This window comes from Colletes gigas, unplaced genomic scaffold (assembly GCF_013123115.1).
Source record: "Colletes gigas isolate AHSC1104 unplaced genomic scaffold, ASM1312311v1 Colletes_gigas_Sc00008, whole genome shotgun sequence".
NCBI classification, from domain to species: domain Eukaryota; kingdom Metazoa; phylum Arthropoda; class Insecta; order Hymenoptera; family Colletidae; genus Colletes; species Colletes gigas.
Genome location: NW_025106637.1, coordinates 8376723 through 8390691, shown reverse-complemented (window position 1 = coordinate 8390691; position 13969 = coordinate 8376723). Strand labels below are relative to the sequence as shown.

Genomic DNA, 13969 nt, shown 5'->3' with positions numbered 1-13969 from the left:
GAAACATTAAGTGGAATAACAAGTAATAAACTTATGTGTGTATATGTATATATACAAAAAATATATATATATATATTACTACATATATATATATATATTTTTTTTTCTATTTGGTTAAATTTAACGATTGAACTAGATCTTTCGTATCGTTAAAGTGATTTTCATTATATTTTTTATTGTTTATAATATAAACCAGGAAAAAGAAAACTATAAAGCGATTGTCAATATAGTCTAAAACCCTGTACTAATACCTGTTTAGCCTCTTAACAGGAAATATATCTATTCCTTTTCTTTCTATTTCAGGAACTTATTCTTTAAGGATTTTTCATACTCCCAGTACATGTGTATTAATATAATAAAAAGAAAAACATTAATAACATTTAAAATAATTAAAAATTTCATTACTTTATGAACAGTAACTTATTAGGCACATTTAAATAGTTTGAATCAAACATAAACATGTGACAGGGGGAGTGAACAGGTATCACTGTATTATGTGTAAATATTTCCATGAACTATGAGATGTTACTGTTGAATTAATATTATTTTTACAAAATACGCGAATTACTTATATTTAATAAGAGAATTAAAAAAACAAATATTTATATTTTTTATATTAAAAAGAAATAAATTAGTTTGAAGATTCAACATTCTTTAAATATACAAATAGAAATATATTAATATACAGGGTGTTCGGCCACCCCTGGGAAAAATTTTGTCTTATTTTGTCCTCTAGAATCTTCCATTAAAATTTTGTCCAAGGGTGGCAGAACACCCTGTATAATATAAGTGATATTATTAAATACAAATTCGATGTGGAATAATAATAACTGAGATAATTTTTTCTATAAATTTTGTGTACTCTGAAATTTATAACAGTAACTGAATGTTTTACTAGCCATATATACCCATTACATTAATTTAAAAAACTTTAACATTTCATAGTTCATTAATTTTATCTTATAACATACAATATAGATATCTTTTACATTGACTACCCCTGTTTAAAATATTTGATTTTATACAAATATAACTGTATATATTTTTAGGTCTGTTTAACGTTGTAAGAGTAAATATCTTTCTTAAAACAATAATAATAAATATACATATATATTTAAATTTATATACGTGTATGTGTGTGTGTATATATATATATGTATATTTATACATCATATGTATAAGTCTTTTCATAATATAAATAAAAATTTATAACGAGCACATTCACTTATTATATTACTCATAAAACTTCATTTGTACAAATAAAAGACTGTGCAGTCTTCGAAAACTATAAATAATCTAACATGTACTTTGTAGCTAAAATCTTTGGCTAAATATCTAACTACTCAAAATAATTTTTTTTCAAGTAACTTTTAACAATTAACATCGATCAACAACGCATTTTTGCACAGTTCATAGATGTTAATTTCTTTTTGTAATTGTACAATAGTAATATTATTACTACTAGAAGTAATTATATAATGAACATGTACAATTCAATTGAGATTGAAAGTGTCACAGACTTTTTCACTTACTGTTCTTTACAGTACTTTATTTTTAGAGGTACTCACACTATTTTTTCCACTATAGGCAATCACAGGGAATGTATGTACGCAGCCAAAATAATTTGCAGTGATTGGTGCTATCACTCTTTTGTTTTAAAATCCTGTTGTGTATGTTCTACATATTTTGCAATATCCTGAAACAAATAATTAATAATATCACACATTGTTGACTTATATCGACGAGTAATTCACTTTTCTTTAAGTATGTAAAACATATAATTTCTGTGATTAAAAAATTAATTAACACAAGACTAAACAAAATTAGGAACCGAATATCACAGATTTAGAAAAAGTAAAATCGTAAAAACCATTTTTAGAGCTCGCGCCTTATTCTACATGGCCGTAGAGTATTAATAAAATAAAAACGAATTATATAATTATACCTGAACAGCGATTTGTAAAGGCGTTAATTCTCCTATGGAACAATCTTTGCGAAAAATGTTTGCTGGCAAGAGTCTTGGACAGGGCTTGCCAGTGAACAGAATGAAAAGAGCATGGATACTTTTACGTTGTGCCAATTCCATGTAACGATGTTGATATCCAGCTAAATGTCGTCGATGTCGTGAAGTTGTAGGAAACCATCTTTCACATAAATTGCAGTATCTTCTATGTTTGATTGTTGCCTGCAACATAATATTAAAATTGTTAGGTTCGTTGAAAACATTGAATGTCTAATATTTTTAATTATAAAAAGTATAAAATTTTATCTACTTTTTCATGGTAAGCCAATTGCGTAATAATATCAGCGATAGTCATTTCACAGTCTTTGTAGGAATGTTTCTCGTTCTCTTCTACTTTCTCAATTGGAGTTATTACTTTACTCTTCATATCTTCTGCATCTTCTGTCCCATTTTCCGCTTCTTCTTGGTTCGTTATAACAGGTGGAGATCTGGAACTATCTCTATCTGAACTGGAATCAAAATTTAAAGCAGACTCTGGCACTAATAATGGCATATTGTCTTCGTTTGTTTTTGTTTCATTTCTACTGTTATTATCTTTCTGATTTTTAGTACTACTAGTCGTTTTCTCTTCGGATATTTCGCCTTGTAACATTTCTGTATCATGTATGTTACTTTCCTTATTCGTCAGATGAAAACTGTCTGCTGTTATATTTGAGGATTCTTCATCTGTTGTAATTCGACCGAATTTCTTAGTAGCTTTTAAAGAAATGGTAGTTGACTCGGATACACCAATATATCCGCAGGTTGAAGCTGTAGGGCTTTCTGTAGAGTAAGGTATTTCATCTTGTAACTCATTTAATTTTGATTTTAAGTTTTTCCCTGCAGAGGGTAATTTATCTTCTACTTCCCCAATGTTTAATTTAAGAATAGATTTATGGTCATTCTTTTCTGGACTTCCAGATTTTTTATGTATCTTCACATTTTCATTATCATTGTTACAGTGTACATCTTCAGACTTACTATAGGACTTTTCAAGGTTCTTAAAATTGAAACTTAAACCTTGCTTCTTTTCTGCTACTGTTTTATGTCTCGATATTTTCTTCTCTGTATTTTCGTCTATAGATCGCGTTAGACATTTCTTTAGTGTTTCCTTAGCAGCTAATACTTCTTTAACTAACAAGTCATTACAATAAAAATAGTTATTTGAATTTCTTTCTGGACTTTGTGCCTTGTGTTGGTCGAAGGTATTTCGTGAAGAACATTGAAGATTACTGAAATATGCTTTCGCCAATTCTTTGTTAGTGTATTTTCTGAACTGTGATGGATGATCGCATTTTTCGATGTTCATGAAGTTTAGTTCATTAATTTTCGGCTCAAGTATATCTGAACGTTGTATATTACTATTATCAATAAGTTCTAATTCCAACTCCAATTGAGTTGGTACTGCATCTTTTATATGTAGTCTATTTGTACTTTCAAATTTACAGTTTTTTGATTCATCTTCACTGCTGTCGGGAGACGCTGGTAGAAGTTCTATAGTGGTTTGACTTTCATCTGAAGAGTCAACTTTAATTATGGAATTGTCAGTATCATCAAAATTACGCGAACGTATAATACCAGATCTTACAAGTTTATCTTCTATGCAAGACGTATTTTCCTTGGTCCCAAAAGATGAATATTCCTTTTTCTCAACCACTAGATCATTGTTATCATTCATTAAAAGATTTTCAAAGGAGCTCTCTGTAATATTCTTAGATTTAATTGATTCTTTCATCTCATTTTCACTTTCATCATTTTGACTATAATTCACCTTACTATGTTGAGAAAGTAGTCTTTTCTTACTGTTCCTTTTCAAATTTTTGTTCTCAGTGTCAACTGCTTTGAGATTAGATATTTCATTAATATTCAGTGATTTATGTTTATTGTCTCTGGGGCTAGTACTAATGAAATCAACTGACTTTGCATTTACTTTCGTGTAATCAGGGTCAGATAATCTTCTCTGTTTACACTTAACAGGAGACAAGTTTGATGTTGAACTAGATCTACATAGTTTTACTTTACTATTGTGATTTAAATCTTTATTACTAATATCATCTTCAGTATGTACAGACATATTGGTCATTGTCTTTATAAAAGATTTGTCTTTCAATATGACTTTTGATTGATTTAAATCCATGACCATATGATCCAAAACTTCGAGTCTTTGTAGTTTAACTTTTGGTTGCCACTTTGATGTTTCAATTTCTAAAGTCTTCTTACATTTACTAATTTCGCATTTGAATTCTGTACCAATTTGTGTTCTCTTTATTATAACTTTGGGAATTTTTTCAGTAATGTACTGTGAATATTTTCCTTTTATCTCATCATCATTAATTTTAGTTTTATCGTATTTTATAGAATGCCTTGTATCTTCTTCTCTTGTTCTCCTAGTTTTTTTGAAAGGCATTTTCGAAATACTCATATCTTTCTCTTTGGTTCTATCTGGCGATGAAGACTTGCCTTCTTCTTGCATTCTTAACTTCAATTTTGGTACTTTCTCAGCATCATTGGTTAATGACTCCCGTACAGTTCTCTCATCGTTATCAGTATCAGTCGTTTCTATTTCTGAACTATCTTCCGTTTCAAATTTCGTTGTTGAAGTCTTATTCTCCTGTGTTTTAATTTTTTTAATCTTTACCTTTGAAACGCTCTGTTTAATAGCTTTTCTTTTCAAATATAACTTTAAGTCCTTAGAAGATATATCCTCTAATTTTATTTTTACTTTTGGTACTTTGCTTGCATAATTATTATATTTTAATGTGTACAGTTCAGAATCACTATTATCCACATCTATGCAGGTATCACTGTATTCTGAAGAAGGTGTCTGTTGTATTCTTTCAGATTTAGGTCTGTCCAAAATTTCAACAGTAGGGGTTACCGAGCGAGACCTGTTTTTCGTAATTATCATTTTTGGTATTTTTTGGCGTACATCAGTTAAGAGTTTTGTATCATATTTATGAGCAAGATTCTCAAATTCTGCATAATCTAATGAACATTCTGATTTTGAACTTAATGACTCAGTTTTCTTTATGACAAGCTTGGGTATTGCTTTCATGTCTGCATTGTTTTCTGACGAATGGCCTGGACTTTTATAAGAATTAAAAGACGACGACTGACACTCTTTTCCTTCCTGTTCATTTTTTCTACTATCAGTATCCTCAGTTGAAAAATCTTTGGTGGCACAGTATACACTCAAAACTGGCATCTCATTTTCTATCGAAGAATCTTGATTAAGATTAATTTTTTGTTCATCTTTAAGTTCATTAAGGCAATTTATATTTGAATGCGTTTTTAAATTATCAAATAATACCATTGAATGATCTGTTGGAGTATCCTTTATATTTGGTAAAAGAATTTCCACATTGTTTTCAATGATATTCTCATTCTCAATATAAACTGTGTTCTTGGAAAGATCTGCAAAAATCGACTCTTCAAATTTTTCAACTGTTGCAGCATTTGCTTGTTCACAATTCATATTTACATTTCTATCATTCTTAACTGTTTCAACAAAAATATGTTCTGGATCTTGTTGATCAGTTGTATCTACCTTCATTATTTGAGATTCAAACTCCTCTTGGTTCATGTAGGTATCAGTATTTATTTCTGAGCTGTCTTTCGGCAAATCACTGTTTTCGTAGTCCAAAGATTCAATATTCTCTTCTATGTCTTTATTTGTACTCTCTTCGTGCTTTTGTTCTTCATTTAAAGTTTGTACTTTCTCAATAATATTACTCTCTTGTTCACAGACCAAATTACTTTCCCCAAATTTTATAAGCTTTTCGTCGTTTACTTCGCCCATATCCTTTATAAATGATGTATCTATTATTTCGGTAGATGCGTTTGCGGATTCTTCTGGCTTTAAAAAATCTTCTGACTTCTGTTCAATCGTGTTACTAGTCTGATTAATTTTTAAGACTTTACAAGTTTCAGTATGGTTCATATTTTCAGAATTATCTTCAGTTCCCAAAGGGGAAGCTTGGATATCCAATATCTCTAGATTATTTTCTTCTGTTTGTTCCTTATTATGTACAGGATCTTCTAAAACCTGCATTTCATCATTTTTGTCCTCTTTATCAGAATATGAACTAAGAATCTGATCATTCTTATTCAATAAAGCTACTTCTTCCAGAAACTTTGAATTCGACAATTTATCTATAATACTTATCGTTTCTTTAACATTGCTAGAAGTATTTGTATCTACAGTTACAATAGGATTTGGACTAAGATATTTATCATTTGAATCATTATCTTTGCTTAACTGAAGGTTTTCTGAAGTAAAATCCTGGGATATAGTTGATGTTGAGAATTCATTTACATCTGATTTAATATTTTCATCTGCGTTCCCGTAGTTCGAATGTAATACGATTGAAGTATGTGCATCTGAAGTAAGAATATTGCTCAAATTATTATCAGCAGTCTGACAATTTTTGTCGTTATTATTTTTATTGCAAGTATGTGACTGAACCAAATGTGTCTCTTCCAAATAAATGACTTCCTCTTTGCTTGAGTGCGCATCAGATGTAGTACTTTCTTTATTTTTATTTTGTAGGTCTAAGTCATCTGTAACCAATTCGTTCTTATGCAATTTAGAAGTAATTGTAGTAACTTTATTCTCGATAGTGTGACTCTTCTTCTGATTGCTTGCTTCAACAATACGATACTTATTGCGGTCTACAATTTCCTCATCAGAATCACTACTGCTGTATATTTTACATACAACTGCATTGTTACTTTTAATGCCATGCATGTAGTCCTTATACTTAACATGATTTCTCTCACAAAAGTCGTCCAAATTGTTTCTTTTACGTTCATATAGGCACTTCATGTCTTTAAACTCATGTTTTTTCCTGTCACTGAAACTATGGTGTCGTTTTTTCTTGTATAACTTGCGAAACTTTGAACTGTAATAGCTATTCCAAGTATCAGTGTAGTGAGACTTTCGTGTAGAACATCCCTCTCGTTTGCGAGTTTCCATCATCAATTCATGATGTGCGAATCTTCGATTAGGACTGTAAGATATCTTTCCATCTTTGGTAGTGTACACAGGAACTGTATGCATATTCTCCTCCAGTTTATCTATGCTTGAAAAAATAGGATTTATGTACCCACTGGTACTTTGGAATATTTCACAGTCTTCAAAAATGTGATCTATCTTTGGCTTCTTCCACTTTCCCATGTAATTGTCGTCCATCTCACCGACTTCATCCACGTACGGACGAACGTGATCGAAACTTACACCTGAGCACTCCTTGTAGTCCAACTTATCAAAATTGAAGTTTAGAGTGCTCAAGGAATTTAGCGATTTCGTGCTCAACTCTACCAGATTCAGCTCTGGTAGTTTTTTCACAGTCTTTGACATATGAGGCACACTAATCGCTTCTTTCTCGTCGTTCTTTTTTAATGTTTCTATCGCTGCTTGTGAAGAAGTCTCTAGTACATTAGAACTTTGTTTTTTTATTCTATTTATACTATCATCTTTTGTGTTCATAGAACTATCCTCTTCCTCAAAATTAGTCTTTGCCTTAATTAACATATTATTTGCATCAACTATGGCAGTATTAGATATTGCACATTTTGACTTAATTGTATCAACATCATGAGAATAATTGGTACCCTCAATTACCTCTGATTTTGATGTATCTTTACACGATACATTATTGTGTAATAATTTATTAAAACACTGACTTTCTGAAGTTAAATTACGCATTGCTTTGGAAGTAACAGATATTAAAGCATCTTCATTTGCTTTTAATAAATTTCTTCCATTCTTTTTGAGAGTGGTACATACATTTGTGTCTGTAGCTGGTGTTGCTGCATTGCTTTCAGTTTTATTTGCTTCACCAGAAGCAACGTCTACTATTGTAGAAGATTTTTCAATTACTTTATGAACTTTATCAAAAGTTTTCGAATTGTCCATTGTTTCTTGTTCTTTACAATGCAGCCGACGCTGACAGTCTAGTGTATTACTAGAATAGGTGGGAATGGAATAAGGAAGCGAACTATCAATTTCATACACGTTCCGATCATCTAGTGCTTTGAAATTCTCATATAATAACTGTTTATTCTGCTCCTGTCCTTTCGAATTTCGCTCTGTACGCGAAAAATTTATCTCGATCTTTATCCCGTCCAGAGAATCTTTGATGTGCTCCTGACAGTTATCTCTTAAGATCAATTCTTTTCCAAGTTCGCTGTCCTTAATTTTTAAGTTCACGTTCGCAACTTGAATTCCAAAGTCAGAGTTAACATTTTTAACAAAACTCTTTGAATACCCATGTCTGTTTACTTCCTCTGGCGTTTCTATATTCTCAGAATTTACATTAACCAGAGATGAAACATTCTGTTCCAGGTTTTCTTTGTGTACTGCTAATAATTCATTGTTTTGTTTAAGTTGCGAGCATTCCATTTTATTGTTTTTATGATAAACCGTATTATCATTTACCGTTTGTAATTTTTCTTCTGTATTTTTATCTTGCTGCAATCTATCTTTCTTTCTTCTATACTCATTCAACAGACGTATTTCGTCTGTAGTAACTCTAAGATCTCCATCTACAGTTTCCAAATCTTTGTGCAGTAATTCGGACCTCTTAGAATGTTGAGAATGAACATTTTCATGCAATGTTGAAATAAGTTTGTTAGAAACATGTTTCTTAAGTTTTACCTCTTCAGAAAGCTCTTTGGTATTGTTTGTTCTTAACTGAAATTCAGGTGACTTTTCACAGCAGACATTTACAATTTTCTCTGTGGTACTGTGTGATTTCTGATTACTTAAAATAGTGTTATCTTTTATCACAGCAACGGAATAATTCTTGTATTGAGAAGTCATATGGCACACAGAATGTTCATCATCTTTAGACGAGTTTGAATCATCATCAACGAATCTTTTCATGTCAGAATGTTTTGATTGTGTTAAATGTTCCGCATTTCTTTTCTGGACTTTCAATAATTTATCTACATTTCCATCTGCGCATTTATCTTCCCAAACCACAGATTCCTTTATCCTTTTCCTTGTGTTTAAATCAGCTTCTGACAGAGTTGGGTTAATAGTATTAATAGATACATTCAAATGTTGTATTTTCTGGCTCTTGGATAACTCTCTTTCTTGTTTGGATGCTTCAGTTTCGTCGTCGGACTCCATAGGACTCGTCAAATTTACATTAGAATCAGTTAAAATCACGGCATGTACGATATTATTTACATCTGTTATAGAGTCACTATTTTGAATTACAGATTTCATTGAATCTGTTGATTTTCTCAAACCTTTATGTTTTCCGTCATGCACAGAGTTAGGAGATCCACATTCCGAATTCTTTTCACTTTCTACTGCCTCCTGTTGAACCTCTAGTTCATACGCGATGGATGTTAAAGCAGCACATGTGTCTGAAACTCTTGCATCGTTTTCTTTACTATTTATTAAGAAAACTTTCCTTTTTATCATATTAGTTCTAAGACTCTTGACTTGCTTATCTCTAACAATCTCAGCAGATTTTGTTTTAGAACTACCTGCAGAGAAGTCGAAATTACTAAGATTTACTTCTTGCTCATGAGTACTAGTAGCGTCGTTGTCTTTGTAACTATTTTCTTTTTGAAATTCCAATTCTAATGTACCAAGAGATCTATTTTTAAGTCTATCCCCGCTGCTCAATTGCCCATATGGTTCCATTTTTACTGGAGACTGTGTGAAACTAATTACCGGACTGTTTTGCATTACTTCTATCGGATTCGTAGATATAGATAGATCTTCGATATTTTGCGAAGATTCCTCGCTATCAGAATGAATAGGTGTGTTCAAAGTTGTGGAGATCGGTGTACACTCAGATGTCGGTAGATCTGGTAAGCTTATGTCATCAGGATTATGGGATTCTTCACTGGCGAAACTGCTTTGCTTCTTCAGATCTAGATTGTCAGTAATGTCCAAATTACTTTTTGCTGATGCTGATAATACTCTCAGTTCTTGATTATTTATCGATGCGGCGGCCGTTTGAATTGTTTCTGAAATCCTAGAATCCTGAATGTTTGTATTCTTATTCACGTTACTAAGAGACGTATTGTAATTAGTAGACAATACACAAGTTTCATTTTTGTTATGCTGTTCGACACTTTTAAGAGCGACCGCTTTTGTTTCATTATTAGCTTCTCTAAAAAACGATATTGTCTTTTGCTTTTCTAAAGTCTCTATAACCTGATCTTCGGACGCTCCTAAAATGTTGCTTATTTCTAAATTATCTACTATATGTATCATGGGTATCTCATCAGGACCATTGCTTATACAATGTAAGATACTCCCAGGTTTTACCACACCTTCTTCTATAGTCCGTTTAGTGGTTTTGGCAATTTCAGTGCTTTTTGACGCCGAATACGATATCGTCAAACAATCTTGCGTTGTTACCATGTTTACTTCGGCCTCTTTCTCGTTGTTCAACGTCGTTTCGTTCGAATCGAAGCTGTCCCTTCTGGACACCTCTATATTTGGTGGTGTTTTCGCTGAAAGATCTACGTTCTCATAGCTCACGACTACGACTGGAGTGGTATCACTTAAAACAGTATCTGGCAAATTCGATGTCGGTCCCTCTTCGTCGTCAGTTTCGTCCCAATTGGCCAAAAATTGTCGAACATCAAGGTCTGGTTTATTGGCAAATTGTTTAGAAGCTTTCTGTTGCATCATTGTTTTGTTGCTAGTATCCGTATTCAGGGCATCAAACCTACGACTCTCGCTCGTTTGTACTTTTAATTGGTTTTGATTAAAGTCTTTGTGTATTGAAAACTGTTTTTGAAAGTTCTGCGCGCACGAGGAAGAAGTATGTTCACTTTGCGAGGGAACCATTAATTGTCCTGACTGTTGTGTTTCTTGACACTTTTCATTGGCTATAGCAATAGCTTGGTCCTTCTGTTGTTTCTCCATACTTTTCGACTGTTGTTCTGCAGTCGGTGTATGCTGCAATTTAGGAAAACCTTCCGCCACGAAATTTGAGTTTATTAACATACCATTCTGATCAAATTGTAAATTAATCGGTGGTACTACAGCGTTAACCGGCGTTGCAACACGCGATGTTTGTTGAATGGGATTTTGATAACCCGTTGATTGCTGTAATTTCAATATTTCTCTGTACCTCAGAATACATTCTTTGTATTTTGGATGTGATTGGTACCCGGGTATTCTACTCAATTCCCGAAGATGGTTTTCCATTGAAAACTTTTGCATTGCAATTTTATGTTGATAAACTTGTTGTTGAGCAGGAGAATTGTGCATATAAGTACCTGGCATTCTATTTATTACTGCAACATTATCAGTAGTTTCTTGACATTCACGAGATATTTCCGTTGGAATGGTCCTTGCATATTGTGAACTAAAATAAGGATTCTGGGAGGTTGATGCAATGTTTCCGGTAACATTTAAAGTAGGCACGCCTTCAGGTAACATATTTTCATTTTGATAATGAAATGGTTTATTATTAAATTTTTGTTGAGCAATAAAATTTTGTTCTTGATGCTTAAGCATTCCTGAATTTGACATATTCATATTATTCCTCTTTGGATGTCCTTTAACAGGATAAGGGTACTTTTGATGTTCGGGTGAATAATTGTAATTCTGTATAGAATAGTTATGAAACACGCCTGAAGATGCTGAATAGTTTCTATGTGCTAAATGATCTTTATGGTATTTGTAATCGGTGAAGTTTCTTCTATGATCTACAGCAGATACATTCGGCATTACAGATCCCATTGCTTCTTTACTTTTTAAATTGTCCTTTCTAAAATTACAATTATTCCCGAAGTGCCTGTTTTCTATTTGGTAGCTTGATGGGTGTACATTGTCCGTGTACGATGTATTATTTTGATAAGATCCAAATTTTTCCCATTGTTGATAATTAATGTTAGGATCTGTATTACAGCACAGCCCCTTACAAGGCACAAATGAGGAAGGTCCAGGTTTTCCATGGGGTACTGAACCAATATTAGTATTCCTTGATCCCATATTTCCCGCTCCTGAGCTTGGTCCAGGCCCTGATCCAGATACAGGTCCATGTCCATGTCTAGGGCCAGATCCAAACATAGAACCTGGCCCATTTCCATTTACAGGATTAGTTCCAGGTCCTGGTCCAGAATTAGTTTGGGGCCCAGGGCCAGGAGCAGGCCCAGTTGCTGCATTTAGATTGCAACTTGGCCCACTTAAGTGACCAATAGGTCCATTGAAAGGCACCTGGTTACTTCTATATCCTATTTCATCATTTATAGTTCCAATTGCATTATTTCTAGGATTCACAGAAACATTCAAGTTATCTAGCATAGGATTTCTTGTATTTGGAGAACCATAATGGCCAATGCAGTTTTGCATTTGTACCATGGACGTGAGAGGGCTGTTGTTAGACAGATTTGGACCACTCGAGACATTACTATAGGATTGGAAATTTCTTGAATTGAAGTTGGATTCAGTTTGATGCTTATTGAAACCATCTGAGCTAAGACTATGTGCATTCAACGTTGGTGGACTAACACCAGGAATGAATGTCAAATGACCAGAGTTCACATTTTGAGTTGTAGGTGTTACTTCATTCGTCTGTGGGGCATTAAATTGGTGCCAATCTGGCAAATTCCCACCGTAGTTCATTGTACATTGTTTGACTACAGATTTGCTATGTTTATCTCATTCCCTTTATCTACAAAAGCAATTGCACTGGAGGCAGGAGCAGAACCTGTGGAAATAAATCGAAAATTTTTATTAAAATGCAATCGTATGAATAGCATTAAATATTTGTTTAATTGATGTAAATAAAAATCTATCTAGATGAATAAATTTCTAAATCATAAAGCTATATCTTCATTTTATATTTATTAATGCCCTAATATTTGGATATACCTGTAATATTTTACATTAAATAGAAATTGGTTTACTTGAAATAAACACATTTGAGATTTAATTGTTTAAAACATTACATCAAATAGTAAGCGCCAAAATAAATACAAACAAAAGATTTATTTCAATAGCAAACAACTGAAATGTAGAACAGATTTTACAAACCAGTAGCCCATAGCACGCTCCCATTCCAAATTTTGTTTCGACTTTAATTTACAATCAATTATACCTTTCATTTTATTTAAGTTTTTTATTATTCAAATAAAACTACTTCGTTTTTTATATTTTCATCTTACACTGAAATATTATTTTATTTATATTCGCTTCGACATTCGTTACTTGTAACGGAATTTAAAACACTCATATTGCAAATTTTATTCAGCTCTGCCTCGCTCAGACCTAAATACGCTAACAGTTGCCAACGTCGGATTTAATCATTTGACGAATCTGTCTCAAACTACGTTTTTTTTTTTCGTTCTGTAAAAACTTGGTCTTTTTTGCGAAATAATTCGATAAAGAACACTTTTTTTTCGTAAGACACACCTGTCATCGAAAACGTACCTCAATATCCGGACCTTGAAGGTGCAAAGGTTGACAAAGTTCACATATTTTAAGGAAAATGTTGCGTTAACATTCAGTTCTACAAAACGCGATTAGAAGTACCAGCAAACGCATGAAGTCACGACCATAAGTTATGCAGATTTTCATCGTTTAATTTATCTGCCGGATGAAAATCGAAAAACGATCAAGTTTTACCATGTCTTACCTGCACGTTAATGCAATTCACAATACAAACGCCATATTGGACACGACTGCTAGACAGATATCACGCGTCTTCTGGAACCAGGTATGTAGCTTAGTTACGTTCCACATAATCTCGCGTTCGATCGTATCGACCACAGTGTTACCAGACCGCGCACCGGGTGCAGGTGCACTCGGAATTTCTCCTTCCACTTTCTTACTATGCCCAATCGCATGCATATGATCTTATAAAGTTTCGAAGGATCGAAAAACCAATGGCATTAAGCAAAAAATGTTAATAAAGTTAGAACGAACCAGAGATGCCAGAAAAGCACCGCCGGGTGCACACGCACACATGCCAGATACGCGTACGT

The 13969-nt window shown here is 32.9% G+C and overlaps 1 protein-coding gene across 2 annotated transcripts; it reads right to left on the bottom strand.

Annotated features, from left to right (window-relative positions):
- Positions 1-1280: 1280 nt before the first annotated feature.
- LOC122396740 lies at positions 1281-13740 on the bottom strand. 2 transcript variants are annotated; one of them, XM_043395384.1, is made up of 4 exons: positions 13621-13740; positions 2274-12693; positions 1946-2185; positions 1281-1696 (listed from the first exon to the last, which is right to left on the bottom strand). In XM_043395384.1, the coding sequence occupies exons 2-4, from the start codon at positions 12606-12608 to the stop codon at positions 1643-1645; spliced, it is 10629 nt and encodes a 3542-aa protein (XP_043251319.1). In that variant the 5' UTR covers positions 12609-12693; positions 13621-13740; the 3' UTR covers positions 1281-1642. The 2 variants fall into 2 exon arrangements, with proteins under 2 accessions (XP_043251319.1, XP_043251320.1); XM_043395385.1 differs by having other exon boundaries at positions 13416-13654.
- Positions 13741-13969: the final 229 nt, after the last annotated feature.